The 17653-nt window shown below is 46.6% G+C and overlaps 1 protein-coding gene across 1 annotated transcript in view; it reads right to left on the bottom strand.

The window, feature by feature from the left end:
• The window catches only part of ap3b1a (adaptor related protein complex 3 subunit beta 1a), a 44540-nt gene that overhangs the window by 12263 nt on the left and 14624 nt on the right, over positions 1-17653 (bottom strand). Inside the window, exons 9-23 of the mRNA XM_083670216.1 lie at positions 16935-17032; positions 16589-16643; positions 16431-16502; positions 16275-16337; positions 15947-16079; positions 15696-15805; positions 15392-15568; positions 14291-14477; positions 12372-12502; positions 11964-12147; positions 11624-11807; positions 9492-9639; positions 7957-8005; positions 7713-7816; positions 1566-1791 (exon numbers count right to left, since the gene is read on the bottom strand). Coding sequence (XP_083526342.1) covers positions 1566-1791; positions 7713-7816; positions 7957-8005; positions 9492-9639; positions 11624-11807; positions 11964-12147; positions 12372-12502; positions 14291-14477; positions 15392-15568; positions 15696-15805; positions 15947-16079; positions 16275-16337; positions 16431-16502; positions 16589-16643; positions 16935-17032 — 1921 coding nt within the window. The remainder of the gene's footprint in view (positions 1-1565; positions 1792-7712; positions 7817-7956; positions 8006-9491; positions 9640-11623; positions 11808-11963; positions 12148-12371; positions 12503-14290; positions 14478-15391; positions 15569-15695; positions 15806-15946; positions 16080-16274; positions 16338-16430; positions 16503-16588; positions 16644-16934; positions 17033-17653) is intronic.

Below are 17653 nucleotides of genomic sequence, written 5' to 3' on the forward strand. Positions count from 1 at the left end.
AACAAGAAGCATATTTCCAAAACAACAGGCTTGTCAAAGAGAATGTCAGGACCCAGAGAGAGATGAGAGAGAGAGGGGGGTGGAAGAGAGAAAGAGAGAGAGAGAGAGGAAGAGAGAGGTAAAGGAGGAAGACAGAGTGGTAAGGGGTGAGATAATCTAGAAGGAGACAGATAAGACAGAAACACCCTCCACGCTTCCTGGACAGCCTCTGTTTCTGTCTCCATGTAGCACAAGGCTGTTTTATAACTGTTTCACAGAGAGAAGAGAGGACCTATCGGGCTCCAGAGGCACTGAAAACAGCCATCATACAGACCACAGCCGTCTCCAGCCTCAACGCTCTCTAACCCTCTCCTGCCCTCTCTCTTTCTTCCTCCCTTATTCCCATTTCTCTCTCTCTCTCTTCCTCTCCTCGTTTGTTCCTCCCTCATCTCACTTTATCTCTCCTTCTCCTCTCTTCCTCTCTCAGTTCTCCAGAGGCAAGTGCTTCAGGCTCAAATGACCGGAGAGAGGAGATGCTGCCTAAAATATATAAATACTGAATGAATACTCTCTCACTCACTCTGGACTCAATCAATTGCAACACTTTATCTATTAGATAAGATATTTTGTCTAATAAAGTCCAGTAGCTTTCTGTGGAGAAAGTGTTGCACCTTCCATTCTGCATTCCTTCTTTCCTCAGTATCCAAACCAACTCCAGCCACCCTCACATTAGCCAAGCTCAATCGATCCCAATTACCCACTGTTTGGCTGCTTGAGTTCCTTCAATGGCCAATCAATCCAATGCAATTGATGGTTTTAACGTGCTTGAGCGCACACCACTCTTCTCATGTTTTTTTTTTTTTTGTGTGTGTGTGTGTGTGTGGTGTTAGAAGGGAGAGGTGGACTCCCGAAGTATGCTTTGAGTGAGGAGATCATAGAATCTAGTAAGGACAGGATCTCTATGGTGGAGAAGCGTCTCCTTGTCCTAATCAATATGGTTGAACTGGGATTAGGCTAGTTGGATTAATATGAGCAATTTCAGGCATAGGGGAATGGGAGAGGAGCTATTGATGATATCATAGTATTGGCTTAGAGGCTCTACATGCCGTAACGATTATTTTAAAAAATGATTCTTTTTAAAAAGTCAGAAAATAAGCATCCTCATATAGATTTGTGGAAAACAAAAACATATTGAGAAGTCATATCTGTATGTCCAAGATAAAAAAAGATGTTTGATGCGAATTCTGTACAAAATCAACTGAATATGAATGGTAGTATGATTGGAGCTGGTTTTAAAACCTAGGGCATTTAATCAACATGCCACTAAAGATGCAGAAAGGCACAAATCCTGGTGCCATCTGTGATGTCAGTCCCTGAAGCCCTCCGAGGAGAGAGGCCATTCTCTGCCAACATGCTGTTTCACTCATCAACAAATAAAGTAGTTTCTCAACTCAGTATTTCTAAGCCATATTCTTAAAAAAAAAAAACACAAGTTCAGGTCCAATTGCCAGATGGAGGGCATGGTCCTAAACCATCCAGGTTGGTTGTGGGATTGTTGAACGTCCTGATGGTTCTGTGTAGCTCACCTATGGTGTTGAAACAGTGTATGTTGAGTCCTGTGGGGCTCCTGTCTCCCACGTGGATCTCCTCCAGGTCGTGGTCAGAACGGTTGGTCAGGCTGATCTGGACAGACACCATGGTGGGCTGGTACAGGCAGGGCTGTCTGGGGAAGTGGTACTGGGCAGCCAGGCCCTTCCCAGTCATACGGTGGAGGAGGTCGTGGCTCTTCACTGGAGCAAATGGAGCACTCACCTACAGCCACACAGGGAGAGGTCAGGGGTAAGTATGAAGAGAAGCTTCCAGTAACACTCTACTCTACCCGTCGTCAGGGCATTGGGTAGGCTACAGTTTGTAGTACAGCTATCCCAGACTTGACTGCAATACACTTCTAAATAAGACCACCATAGTGGGACACTTGATACTGTAAACATCTGTATAAGACCATGGGACAGAGGATACAGGCTACAGAGAACACTGCACCATCACCAACAACCATGCACATGAACAGAGAAGAACATAGAACCCTGTGCAACGTTGAAGACTGAACAAAAGGACCTAGAATGAACACATCTACACAATCCCCCAACACGTGGCAAATAGATGTGGCACTAATGCATCTATGTATGTATGCACACCGAGAGGAGAAAGAATACCAGGATCCGGTCTGAATCAATTGACAGTTTGATTATAACTTGAGCACAGGCTAGCTTCTGTCATTAACATAAAACTCTATTCACTCCATTCCCAGTCTCCGGTCCATGGTTAGGGTGCACCACTGCTGAGTGGAAAGGGGCAGAGAGTTGGTTAATAACTTAGGCAGCGCTTCCTTCATTAACATCCACAGTGTTGACTGGAGAAGGGCCCATTTCAGCCATGTCCTCAATCAGCCGGGTTAGGAATGAGTGGGTTAGATGTACCGTGAAAGCTGGCTGAATAAAAACAAGCTCTAATGAATAAAAACACAGGAGCCTGCATGGGCCAAACCTGCCATTCAGGCCTCTAATAAAGGGCCTTTTACCTTTTCAGGGACAGGAAATTTAATTACAAATGCAGAGAGAAGCAGGACAAAGAGGGGGTAGAAACTTACACACTACCCCCCCCCCCCCCCCCATCCCCCCTGGGCCTACGGAAATAAACACAAAGACATCTACTACCCCAATATACAGTCACAAACACAATATAAAAAATACACATTGACATAAATAATACATATACAATTCAAACCAATACGTAGGCACACTTTACAGCAATTATGCCTGTCAATTAGGTGACTCAAAATGAGTGAACTGTCATGAAAATATATAACAGAATGTAGTAGCTCGCTCAATCATCATTAAAAGTAAAGATGATCCTCATGATATGAGGTCACAGCAATGTCTAAACACCAGGAATGTTTAGCCTCATACTATTGATACTTGGATCACTCCAACTCTACGGATCACTCCAACAGCTAACAAACGGTGCAAATTAATGAGAGAACGCAAAAAACGTCTTCTTAACACCTCCAGAAACATCCGCTCCACCTTCTGCTAAGATGTGTTTTCGCGCAGACAGAGAGGATGTGAGATTGACAGCCAGGCAGAGGAGAATAGGGGAGAGGTAGGTGTGAGTAATCTAACCAGGCGACTGAATAGCAACAACAACACCACAAAAAAATAAAATGGAATCCGTAAACAAATGTATAAAATGATGAGTGGGGAGTGTGAAGGAATGAAAACTCTGACTGAGTGATTATATGGTGTTATGATGTGAAGAGACACGCACGCGCACGCGCACGCACACACACACACACACACACACACACACACACACACACACACACACACACACACACACACACACACACACACACACACACACACACACACACACAGTTTTGAGAGGTGACAGAAACTGAAACTTTGATAAGAGATGGTTATGGGGGCGGACACATTGCCAGTCTGGTCTGTTCTGGCTCAGAAGAGAAAGACACAATGGATGCCTCTCCCTCCCCACACAGACCCCCTACGAAGCATGTTTTATATATTACATTTCAATGATTATCAGTGACTGAATGAGCTCTAAACATCAAAAAGTGGGAGAAACCATATTCTCATCTCCACATCCCCTTGACAGGACCAGAGTGTCGTGGGTCCGGGCTCCCCAAACGCCCAGGAAAGGGGTCAAACAAACATTTGCTGCCGTGCTGTCACGCTGCTGCACCCTCACCCTCGCCCGTCACGCCACCGCCACCGCGCAAATTTATCGGGCCACTTTTGGACGTGTCAGAGCAGTCGGTGTCGATAAAGCTGGCCGTAATGTCTGCCACCCCTTCACAGCAGAGATTTACCTCCCTGACAGCCACATCCTGCCGCCCCGCTCAAGGTCCTGTCTGTCGCCCCAGAGACGAGGAGGGAGGGAGGGGGGAGGAAAGGAGGGCAGGACAGGACTTCAAACCGCTTATCATCACCAATTTGACACAGTGGACAGTAAAAGCCCGACATACATGCACACACACCCTCCCCCCCTCAGTCCATCACTGTTGGTCTGCGAGGCAGGACGCACCCTACAGACCCCAAGTGTAAATAACAGCAGGGTAGTGAGGTAACCTTGACTCCCCTGTCAGACACACACACACACACACACACACTCAATCTCGCTCTCACACACACACACACACACACACACACACAACGATAACGACACACACACACACACACACACACACACACACACACACACACACACACACACACCCTTGGAGGGGTATCTTTCTGCCGTGTGTTCTCTCTCCTCTCCCTCCTGGATTAGAGGGAGGTGACAATAAGGGAGGAAGTTGATTGAGAGGCTCTATTATGTATCAACTTAAAGGAAGCTCTGGTGATGGATGACACAGACGCCAGTCACCTTCAGCGCCCGGACGCCACGCTACCAGCATCCTCCCTGGCAAATGACCTGAAAATCCTGCTGACATATTCAAAAGGGCAGCCTTGTATCACGCGCATATGGGGGCCAATTTAAGACAAAGGGGGTGTGGGGTACGGGGTGTTGGGAAATGTAAGGGGATGTATTGAAAATCCATTTCTGTCTTTCTGACATTGGCTCCTTGTTACTTCAGAGAGAGTATTTCATTATGCTGTGAGAGGGAGAGGTAAGGGACATGTGTTTGACTTTAATGGTTCCCTTCAGTCAGGAGATGACAATCAATTGCGGGACATCAGAAGACCTTGAGTGTAAAATGAATTAAATAAATGTCACCGCAGTCAGCTAAAACCAACTTTGAGCAAACATGAGTAAAACCCAAAAGCACAAAGACAGAGGTTAGCTAATTTGAGAAAATTTACCAAATTAGTCTTTTAGGAATATGATTAATCTTGGTATTTCCAATTAAGTCGTCAGAGGGGTAATGGTGGAGAGTGGCATACCATACATAGGTCACGCTGTTCTTCTGAAATATAAAAAGTGAATTTTGAATTGAGTATCAGCTAATATATTGTTATGCTGCATACTGTGTCATTTTGATTGCAGTTGCAGCCTTTAGTGAAGAGTTATGATGAAATCAGGAAATAAAGACAAAAGGCTAATTTTAAAATGACAAACAGTATTCTTGGAATTTAATAAAAAGGAATTCCTGACTAATCCCACATCTGAGGAGTAGATGTCCTAGTCTCCTGTTGAGAGAGTGAGCCGGCACACAGGCAGCTGAACAGGATCATTTAGGGCAGCAACAGAGATGTCATCAACCCAGTTCTAGAAACCCAGAGAGGGAAAAGCCACACAGTCCATTTCCATGATAAAATACAGATGTAAGAAACGGTATTTGTGATTTTCTGAGGTTGGATAATCTGGACTCTCTGATCAGGACAAATCCCATTTCTGCCAGTAACAGGGTCACACTTCCAGACACGGAGCAATCCCACATGCAGGACTCAGGAGAAAAGGAGGGGGACTAGCCACATTACTACACACACACACACACACACACACACACACACACACACACACACACACACACACACACACACACACACACACACACACACACACACACACAATAAAATCACACACCTGCAAAAACTAAATAAACAACACTTTCACAATAATGAAAGCAACACCCACACGCAGACATACATGCTTTCATACCTCCACACACTGTCCAGCACCACACCATTGCATATTGCACTGACTATTTCCTTCAGGGCGTTTATCCCTGTTTAAGGAGGCAATTTCACTATTTGAGTGGCAGGTGGAGGTGTGCAGGGCAGGGGCTGTTATATTCCTGCCTCGGAGAGTCCTGCTGCTGATTCATAATTAGACCTGAACCCAGCGCGCCCACATCGCTTGAGGTCAGCCGGGTGAGGGGGGGGAGGCGGGGCAGGAGGGGGGTGAGGCGGAGCCCGCCTGATGGGCACCAAATGAACAAATTATGATGGCCCCCTCTGGGCGTGATGGGGTCAAACGCCCCGCGCCCCGCCAGTGACAGTTCAATTTCCCCCCAACGCAGCCCCATTCGCCACCCGCTAATTATGAATGAAAAGTTATCAGCCTCAGCCGCCCCCCCATACAGGCGGACAGCAGACGGAAGGGATGTGGGTGGGTGGGTGGGGGGGGGGGGATTTAAGAGGCATTTGTGAGAGATCCTAATGTCAAAATGTTATTAGAGAGAGAGGGAGGCTGGGGAGAGGAGAGAGAGGAGGAGAGACGAGAGGAGGGGGTCAGACAGTGACCAGGGTTAATCTAAATGCCTTTGATAACCATGCAGTAATTCTCTAAAAGGGCCCAAGCGCTCAGCTGAGACACACCGCCTCTGTGGGCGGATTGGTGAGAAATAGAAATGACATCGGGGCCAGTGTGCGTGTGTATGTGTGTGTGTGTGTGAGAGAGAGACTGTGTTTCAATGTGTGTCTATGTAACAGTACAACGGAGTGTGTGTGTGTGTGTGTGTATGTGTATGTGTATGTGTATGTGTATGTGTATGTGCGTACGTGCGTGGGAGGCAGAGAGATAGAGAGGTGTGAGGTTATTTACCCTCTTCTATGAATCCCGATGCCCATCATGTACTTATGCATAGAATTGACTTTAAATCAGATGCTGATGTGCAAACAGTTCCCTGTTCTAATCAGCATTTCTATTCTCCATTACTCTCTGGCCTTCACCTGAGGAGGGAGAGCACCACGTCTCCATAAACACAGGCCTGAGAGGGGCTGTCAATCACACACAGGCAGGCAGGCAGGCAAGCAGGCAGGAGTGATGGGCCCTGAATAAGAACCCAGAATAAGGCTTATGTAGAACTTAGAGCTGGACATGAGAGATGTAAGGATAAACTCAGGAAAACTGAGAAATATCTTCCGAGGTTTATGCTGTGTGCCAAAGGGTCTCTGCTCCTATCTGGGTTAGCTCATGTTACTGTCAGCAGGCCTCTAGTGTTGGGCATGGCACAGTACAAAGACACTGAGCAACAGCAAAGGATAGCTGGATATCATTTCCCTCCCCAGAGGAGAGAGCACACACACACACACACACACACACACACACACACACACACACACACACACACACACACACACACACACACACACACACACACACACACACACACACACACACACACACACACACACACACACACACACACACACACACACACACACGAGAGAGAAAAGAGCCGTCACACTAAGAAAGGTCAACCATCAGACACACACTGTACTGAGACACCAGGGACAGAACGGCTGACAGAGAAAGATGGAGGGAGGGAGACAGAGAGAGAGAGAGAGAGAGAGAGAGAAAGAGAGAGAGAACCTGTAAAAACCTAAGAGATGGAGGAATATAAGAGAGGAGGAGACAAGTTGTAACATCCAGGCTGGTTATAAATAATGGCTGGCAGGGAAAGGTCAATAGTCTGCCCCTGGAGGAGAAACCTCTCGCTGGAGAGAGAACCTCATTCGGAGCCACATCAGCCATGTGGCACTCAGCTCTGTCAGTGACATACTGTACAGCCCCATTGGACCTCGAGAAGGCTGTGCTGTGGTCCCACAGTCCAGTACCTGGAGAACAGTTACTTGGACAAACAGTTGAAATTGGTCAAACAGACATCAAATATAGACAGGCCAGACAGACGAACAGAAAGAGAGAGACAGGACGCGCGCACGCACGCACACACACACACACACGAGCACGTAGATGTGTGGTCTCACCTGAATGGCAGAGGAGACGTTGGAGAGAGACAGGCCTTCCAGGTCTCCCAGTAGGCTGGGGGACAGCATGGACAATTTGGGCGTGGTCACAGGAACAGGAGTGACTGCAGAGGACAGACACACACAGAAGCAGACACAGACACTTTAGCTTGCACTTAAAAGCAAATTACTGATGAATGAAGAAAATGAGCGCTCTGTAGTGTGTGTCTGAAACTGAGCAGTGAACAGTCCAGAGCCAACTCACAGTCATCTAGATCCAAGAGGGAAACGTCCTTCTTCAGCTTCACTTCGACCTGGAGAAAGAACACAACATCCCAACATGACAATCATCAACAACCTCAGAGAAAAGATGTCTCCTTGTCAAATTGAGAGGGTGACAGAAACCAGAGTAGAGAAAAGAAAAAAAGGATAACCAGAACATTGAAAGAAAGGTAAATGTGTGTGTGTGTGTGTGTGTGTGTGTGTGTGTGCGCGCACAGTACTGGAGCTGGCTTGACTGACAGTGCGTCTCCAGCCTAACACGGTCCTCCTAAACAGAGATGCTATATGCACACATCTGCAACGCCTCAAATCTGCATTGACCAGTCATGCGGCGTGTCATGTCACAACCGATACACGCCACCCCGTGCGACTAGGGCAAGGCTTGTCAGACGTCCACTGGTGAGAATTACGACGCACGTCCCTCAGTCGCACTACAACGGGCCCAATGAAAACCCATTTAAACATAAGAGCGATTTTTATCGCCCTTTTTCCACGCCCTCCTAACCAACCACAGCTTCATCCACGTCCCATAAAGAACCATAAAATTCCACTCTGCTTACTCCAGGCTCAACAAACAGAGAAAAGGGGAGGCGAGAGAGAGAGAGACAGAGAGAGAGAGAGAGAGAGAGAGAGAGAGAGAGAGAGAGAGAGAGAGAGAGAGAAAGGCATGAGAGTGAAAACAAACAATGAAGTTAGAGGCCGTATCTTATCAGATCTTCTCTGATTGACGGTTGGTGGCGGTAATAGACGGAAACCTTGTTAGCGGGCGAAGGTCTGAGATTGAGGGAGAGAGAGAGACACACAGAGAGAGAGAAAGAGGAAAGATGGAGAGATGCATAATTCATGGAGCATGCCCAACTGGCAAAGTGTACAAAATGAGAATTTCATAGCGCAGAAACAGTAGAGGGGGAGAGAGAGGAAGAGGGAGAGTGGGGGGTGGGGGGTTGAGAGGTGAGAAAAAGAGATTGGAGGTTGATGTGTGTGTGTGTGTGAGAGAGAGAGAGAGAGAGAGAGAGAGAGTGAGAGAGAGAGAGCGAGCGAGTGAGAGAGAGAGTTGGAAAGGGAGGAAGATGCAGTAAAGAAGCAGACCAAATCTCATTCCAGAGTGTAAAATTTGATTTCTCAGCCTCCAGTAGCTCTGTACACAGAGCACAACACACCTCACACTCACAAATACGTGGCGTATTTGGAGATGAACAGAGGGGTGCCAAATGAAGCCTGTCTTGTTTGAAGTGTGGAAAACAGCTCACGTTCGACAAGTCAACAGATAAAAGACACTAAGCGAAACCTGGTCTAAACCAAAACCGCAAGATCATGTTCAGTAGGCACAAACCGTGACGGGAGAAAAAAAAACTTATTTGAACAAAAAACAAAAAGGGGGATTGTTACAAGCTGAGATGGGACCTCTTCAGTTTCAAAACATTTTCTACAGTTAGAGTAGACTGAACTCAGGTTAGAGAGACATCAGGCCAGCTCCAGAAGAACGGAACTCAAAGGCAAACTGCAGCCCAACCTCACCTTGGGTTTAGATCTGCATTTCTTCTTGTGTTCTGTGCCAGAGTCGGAGGCCGAGTCGTCTTCGGAGCCAGATTCTGACTCAGAGGAGCTCTCTGGGGAGGAGCTGCTGACCTCGGCTTTAACGTCATTCCCATTCTCATCTGAATCACTGCAACAGGGACACAAGGCAATGGAGAACGGATACAGGGAATGGAGAACGGGAACAACCCTGGTCATCCCTAACAGAGCTCATTCACCATACACAGCTATCTGTCTTGAACTTCACATTCCCACATATTTACCTTCGGCTGATTCACTTTCTAAGGTTGAATGCTTTTACCTTGACCTTTAAATGTGGCCTACGACAGTGTCTTCACATGTTTGAAGATCATTACCCATTTGAACATCAACACCGATCTCCTCACAATAAAATAGCTCCAAGGAGATCTACCCACTAAGACTCAATGATTAGACATTGTTAAAGACATACAGTGCTTGAAGTGCCTGACCTTTACTTTAAGAACCCAGAAAGAAAAAATTGGAAAATCGATCTAGATTGGAGGAAAGAGCTGTGCCTGAGGATGCTTGATTATATTATATTTTGTCTGATGTATCTGTGGTATTTTTATTGTACCCGCTTTCTTGTTTTTTGTCCTTAAATGTTCTTCAATCAAAATGTTAAAAAAAGAAGAAAAAACAAAACAAAAACAAGGTGTGTGCATGCATGCATGATTTAAATAACTGAAACTTAAACAACAGAAAAAGAACAAGAGAAGCACTTTTTGAACCCCACGTAATGTGAGAGCTAAAACTCAACTCTGTCAGAGCACAGAGGATCAATCTGTTTTTGTTTGCCAAGTTAATTTAATATTGCATTGGCGAAAAAGTCTTTTTTTCTCCAACGCCCCCTCTCTCTCTCTCTCTCTCTCTCTCTCTCTCTCTTCAATTTGTCCTGATAATGAGTGTTTACTCCGCCTGCCTTGGATATTCAGCTGTTAAATTAACGAGGAGAATTGTGACGGTAACTGGCTTTTTAACTTCGGCGATGATGAAAAGCCAGTATTAATTTGGCCTACAGATTTCATTTGTTGTGAACAGGAAAAAGCGATATAAATCATTGTGGGCCTGATTAGGCCCTGCCTGAAATGACTGGGCCGTAATGAGGGCATTATGCTGTGTTTGTTGTGGAAGCACTGGGGTGAGCTGCTCTAATTAGTGTGTGTGTGTGTGTGTGTGTGTGTGTGTGTGTGTGTGTGTGTGCGCGTACTGGGGTGAGCAGCTCTAATTACACCCTCTAATGGAGGGAACAGGGTCAGCCGCTGGCCTGTCACACAGCGCAAGTAGGTACGCTGTGTGTGTGTGTGTGTGTGTGTGTGTGTGTGTGTACGCGCGTGTATGTGGTTGTGGGGGAGGGGAGAATGAAATCGAACATGTCGGAGACAGAACTTGCCAGTGTGTGTTTGTGTGCGTGTACATGTGAGCATATTCCGCAGTAATGACTCAAATCTCATTGATTGGTAACACCAGGCTGCTAAATGACCAATCAAAAGCCATTATCCATTAGCCATGTGCATGTGGGTTAGACTACTGGAGAAATATTCCCACTGATTAGCCTGGTAATGGAACTTACACTACAGTAACTACATTCTAACAGCTCTGCCAGTGCAGGAGTGAGTGAGTGAGTGAGTGAGTGTGTGTGTGTGTGTGTGTGTGTGTGTGTGTGTGTGTGTGTGTGTGTGTGTGTGTGTGTGTGTGTGTGTGTGTGTGTGTGTGTGTGTGTGTGTGTGTGTGTGTGTGTGTGTGTGTGTGTGTGTCTTAAACTGTATACGCCAGTGCATGGATAATATGGAGGTAGAAGAGAGAGAGCGATCCAGTATGTGCACAGGCGTGTGGATGTGTTGAGAAGGTGAACAGATGGGAGGATGAGATTATTGACGCTACAAAGCACTGATCACGTCCCTGACTGTGACCGTGACTCAGTCACACAGTGACACACACACAAGTATGCACACACACCTGCCTAATTACCACACCCAGCTGAAAAACACAGCAGGTGACACCTGAACAGCTTAATTCAAGGGGAGGAGAAATCCTATTTTCGGAAACTAAAACATACACTTGTTCCCCGGTGCTGTCTGTCACCCTGTCTGTACCTGTCTTTGGCTGCTGGTTTGGCTTTCTTCTTCTGCAGTGGTTTCTTGGTCTTCTTCTTCTTCTTCTTCTGTTCAATGTCAGAGTGGCTGGAGCTCTTCTCTGATTGGCTGGAACTCTTGTCCGACTCTTCGCTGCTTTGACTGCTGCTCTTCTCTTCGTCACTCTCAGCCTCGCTGCCCGACTCTGCGACACACACACACACACACACGCACGCGTACACACACACACACACACCGTTAACCTTGCAACATGTAATGTCTTGCAAATGAAACATCTCTGGCGTTGTTCTTTATCGTTTGAAGAGAGCCCTATATCACATGCACACACGTGCACACTGACCTTCACTACTGCTGCTGCTGCTGCTGCTGCTGCTGCTACCATCTCCGCTGCTGCTACTCCCTGATCCTTCCTCTTCCTCCTCTTTCTCCTCTTCGGAGTCAGTGTAGAACTTGTCCTCTGACTTGTCTGGCTTGCCCTTGCCCTTGCCCTTGCCCTTGCTGAGCGATGGCGCCCACTCCTTCACCTGGGGGAGGTGAGGGATGAGAAGAGGAGGAGAGGTGGGGTGAGACTCACATCATGTTCATAGCATCAAACGGGAGAGGATGTCAAGCAGCCAACTCCACCTTTCTATGAAGCCAACTTCTAGACTGTCAGGGAAGTTGACTATGAACATATGGCAGTCTGTGGCAGAGGAGGACAATGACATGGGGACCAGATTGGAGACTTTATTGTTGAGTGTTGCCGTACCGGTTCGATCACCTCCACATTCCTCACGGATTGGTCAGGAGCCACCGCTGGCCAATCAGAAAGCTCCAGGTACCCAGTGGCTTTAGTGTTGAGGGTGTGGGACAGGGTTCCCAGCTGGTAACGATCACGATCTGGCAGAGATGGAGAGGGGAGGGAAGGAACAGATAGGGAGAGAGGAGAAGGAGGGGAGAGAAGAAGAGAGGGAGGGGGAAAGGAGAGAGGAATACAGAGGGAGGAAAAGAGGAGAAAGGGGAAATACAGGGGGGGGAGAGGAGGAGAAACGGGGAGGGGGGGTGAGAAAGAGGAATGAAAGACAAACATAATGAGTAACATTGGAGGAGAGAGAAAGGCAGGGGTCTCAATGTCATCACAGTCCAGTCTCAATCAGCAGGACTGAGGGGTAATTGGCATTTAACACACTGAAATGTCACTGTATAAACACAGTGCTCTTTAATAAAGGGTCACCCCCCCCACACACACACACACACACACACACACACACACACACAAACGATTCTCCCTCCGTAATGGTCAATATAGGAGGGTAATCAGTCAATGTGCCTGGGGAGGTCTGCTCACAAAACTGGGCTTCTCTAACGAAAAGAAAGGGAAAAAAAGTGTGAATATTAAGAATGACAGGGGTGGTTAACGTTCTCCATAAACATCTAGTAGGAGCACACTGCCTCAGAATTCTAATGTTGTTGTAGGGTGATTCTGTCCCTCCTGTCGGCATTAAAGTGTGTGTGTGTGTGTGTGTGTGTGTGTGTGTGTGTGTGTGTGTGCATTAGTATTAAAGTGAGTTTTTTCTCCTCTGTGTTTCAGAAAGGTTAGCATAGCTTGGTAATTTACCCATCTCATCAGCAGAGGGAAAGAGGGCCTGACCCTACTGCCCTTCAGAGAGACAGTCAGAGCAGCATGTTAAAACCACACTGCCTGCGATCCACTTAATATTCTCAGACGCTACTGGTAGAAAATGGAAGTTCAATCAAAGACTGAAATATTAAGACCCTTTTGAATATCTTTTGTGTCCACCTTGGCATTCCCCACAGATGAACCAAGCAGGGAGTGGTTATACTGTAGGTCAGATCTACTAAGCATTGGCACCAGTTTGAGGCAAAGCAAACTTAAAGGGACACCAAATGTTGACCTCAAAATCATTGTGCAGATCACCGTACGAACGTGTGGACATGTGAAAACAGCTTCCAAATGCATTATTCTTAAAACTCATTTTATAGACTAGCCTTTAACTGATGCTGCCCTTATTGATTTTGTGTTGGGTTTTACTGTGTTTTCTTACTTATATCTTTGTTTTTATTTGCATATCTGTTTTATCTGCACATTTGTAAAGCACTTAGTAACACTGTTTTGAAAGGTGCTATATAAATAAAGTTTAATATAATTATGTAGATCAAAAGCTAGGTATCTCTACTTTGAGGATTTTACCCTGAGTGATCACATTGTTTTGAAAACCACAAGGAGTTTTATGGAGGAGTGAGGTTATTGTTGCCAAATTAGCTACTGCCTGGTTTGTTTGCATCCATAGGCACGCGCTCACGCACACGCCTATCAGTTGTGTTTACTAACGTGCATTTGCCTCCATGACTGGCTGGGAGGCGCAAAGTAATATGGAGTACGAGTTCATCATTTGGACATATTATTTACTGGTTCGATAAATAGCTATTTTCTTGTCTATTTGCTCTGAATTTCTGACAACAAAGACTACTTGCTATTGAGTCGTGGTGACAATCAGTGAAATGTTCCTTTAAAAAAGCTCAACTATGACACTGTCTAATATTCAGATCCCGGCCCTTCTAAATTCTGTGAAATTGATGAAAAGCCATCAATAAAGGTATCAGTCAACGCAACCGTTTCATTTCCATGTGTACCCTCTACACAGTAAGTGAAGATGGAACAGGTACCTTTGAAGGCAGACTCCAGCAGAGGCGCTGGTTTCGGGGCCAGTAGGATGCGGCGGGCGTACTTGCTGAGCGCTCCACTCTTCTCATTGGGCACAATCAGCTGTCTGATGAAGCGTGTGCGGTCTCTTATGTCGTAGTTCTGGTCATACTTGCCCAAGTTCAGGATGTACTGGGTCAACAGCTTGGTCTGGAGAAGGAAAGGAAAGGAAAAGGGAAAGGGAAAGGGAGAGGGAGAGGGAGGGAGAGAGAAATACAGAGAAAAAAAGAGGGTTGGGAGCAGGAGTGTTTAAGGGACAGATCATGGAAGGAGAAAGTGGAAGAGAGATGTGAGAGTGTGTACATATTGTGTATTACATTTGATACCACAAACACAAACTATATTCTGTAGTAAGTAAGCTTATGAATCATAACCCATCACACTATATTTAGTCCTCATCAACACTCTTCTGTCTCCTCTCCTGTCTGTCTTCATCCAGCAGACTGCTCCCCCTCTAAAGCTGTAGGATGAGTGACAAACTCTCCCTCTGCCCTGCTTTTATGGCCTGAGATGGGGAGAGGGAGCGCTTACACTAACATATATTATTCAAGGAGGTATAAAAACAAGACTTACTGCCCCGGAGAGCAGCATTACCCATCTCTCTCTCCCCCTCTCCATCCCTCCCTCTCACTGTCACATTATCAGGGGCAAGGAGTTTAATGATGTGCTCGTTTGAGAAGGCAGCGTCTGCAGCCATAAACCCAACCAGGCAGGCGGCCATATTCCCTCCCATCTGGTGGAATTAGTGTGCAGACGGGAGGCAGAGGCAATGGCGAAGGGACGCGCTACATTAACGCCTACTCTTACACAGCTGCATGCAAGGGCATTTACCTCAGAGCGGCAGGACTGCTAACTGTAGCAGTTTGATTCTACCACTTAAGAGAAACTAACAGGACCGCTTCAGAAGGTATATGACCAACAAGTGCCTAAGTTGACTAATAACTGACTAAGAACTAGAAACTGGCCGATATTTTAGGATGTTTTCAGGCGTATTACTTGGTACAGTAAGAGATTAATAATAAAATGTATCTATTACACTGAGCGATGGATGAAGGTATCTGTACCTGTTTGGAGTTGGTCAAGTAGAGCTTGGCTGCCAGGTTGACCGTCTGCAGCTTGACGATGTCCTCCTCCGAGGTGAAGCTCTTGGCTACCTTGCGGAGCACGTCAGGAGCGATCTTAGGGACCCTCTCACAGTACTCCCCAATCAGCCACAAGATGCTGGCTCGCGCCATCGGCACCTGGACATGAGTGAAAGGTTATTCTGCGTATTTGGCAAAACCAGTCCGCGATTACTTCAAGTATATGCTGTATAAATTAGTGCCAAAGCTGTGGAATTAAGTTTTACGCAAATATGCCAGAACGTACAGTGATGTTGTCGAAGAGCGTGGCCATGTGTTTGATGATGTCGCTGTGCTGAGTGGGCTGGGTCTGCAGCAGCTTCTTGATCACCACCACGCTCTCCGCCACCACAGTCTCTGTTGAGAGAAGACAACACTGTTCTTATAGACCACGACTCACTGTGACCATGACTGTACCACCTGCAAGCCCTCTGGAAACACAGGGATAAGGGTCAGGCTATTATTGATCAGGGTATCAATCAAGTGATCACTCCTTACCGTCTCTGTTGGAGAGCAGCAGCACCAGGCCGTTGAGGCAGGTGTCCGTCACATCGGAGATGTTGGTGGCACATCTGCCGATGGCCTGGATGGTAGCTGCTGCAAACGCCTTGTCCTGGCTCTTCACATAGGTCTGAACATGGGAGAGACCACGCCAAGACAGGAGGTATCGGTTAGGAGATGTCAAGCACTTAGGCAATCACCTACAGTATGATGATCTACTCAGGGCGTGTGTGTGTGTGTGTGTGTGTGTGTGTGTGTGTGTGTGTGTGTGTGTGTGTGAGGGAGGGATATTGACAGAGGAGAGGAGAGGTAGAGGAAGACTGACCTGGAACTCTCTCAGGATGGTGGAGATGTTGGCTTCGTTAGCCAGGTTGGTCAGGATCTCCAGCTGACGAGACAGGAGAGCTTGATCAAAAAACTTCTTATGATGATAGTTTGCTTTTATACTGGGTTGACAGACGTAAGAGAGGGTCCTACTTACCTTGAGTGTTTTGATGTGAGTGGGATCTGTAGACCTCACATAGAAACTCTTCATGTAGGGTTCAAACATGCCCTGGTAGGAGAACATCAATAATGTTACGATACATTCAAAACAACTCAGGAGACTCCACTAAGAGAGACCATCTCCAGGGCTCTTACCTTCCTCTGGATGGACATGGTGGCAATGTTCTGTAGCACTATGTACTGCACCTCTCTGTGAGAAGATATTAAAAACATGTCAAACATCCACAAGGAGAAATAGATGAGGGTAGTAGGACTTTCCTGAAAAATCTATATATATGAGAGAGAGCGAGAGAGAGAGACAGATACAGAGAAAGAGAGACAGACAGACAGAGAGAGACAGACAGATACAGAAAAAGAGAGAGACAGACAGATACAGAGAAAGAGAGATAGACAGAGAGAGAGAGAGAGAGAGATACAGAGAAAGAGAGACAGACAGACAGAGAGAGAGCGAGAGAGAGAAAGACACACACACACAGAGTACCTGTGACTCCTCAAAAGTCGGACCAGTGACTTGGTGACGATGCTGACTTCATGCTTTGGGGACAGGTGCCAGTAGAGCTGGGCAACAGACATCACCACCTGAGAAGAGACGGCAGGAGTGCAGGTTAGCTATACTCCATGTCCAGAATTAACCTCTCACCCCTACACCTACACACTTGATGGTGCCTCTTATAACAGAATGTCCACCAAGCCAGATCTCTCTCTCATTTCCCATTTCTGACGTCACCTCAGGAGCTACAACCCAAAGCTCTTCTTAAGTGTAATTTTTCTAAGGCCATCACCAACGTAAGCAGGTGTTCACTTAAAAAGGCAAGGCAAGTCACTTCGGCAGGAAACAGATTGTTGAGGATTGCGTTGAACGAGCCAGCCCAGACATCTCTATGAAGATGGAAGGCGTCACTGTGTTTTTTCTGGTAAAGACCCACATGTCACATTTTAATCAACACTTTCATTTAGGACCATTTTTCCTCCTGCTGTTACCCAGGCACACAGACCTTGAGTCTCCTGGGTGATGGAGATCTGCTCTCAGTGAATCTATTTTTTGTGCACTTTGGGAGATGTGTGTATACTGTATGTGTGTGCTTACAAGTTTTGTGTATGTGTGTATGCTCTGTGTGTGTGTGTGGATCCACAGTGCAGCAGCAGCATCAGTCGTGGCATAGCCTTGGTTCCTGAGACAGCAGTCAGATGTGAGAATAG

Source organism: Argentina silus (genome assembly GCF_951799395.1).
Source record: "Argentina silus genome assembly, chromosome: 5".
Taxonomy (NCBI): Eukaryota; Metazoa; Chordata; class Actinopteri; order Argentiniformes; family Argentinidae; genus Argentina; species Argentina silus.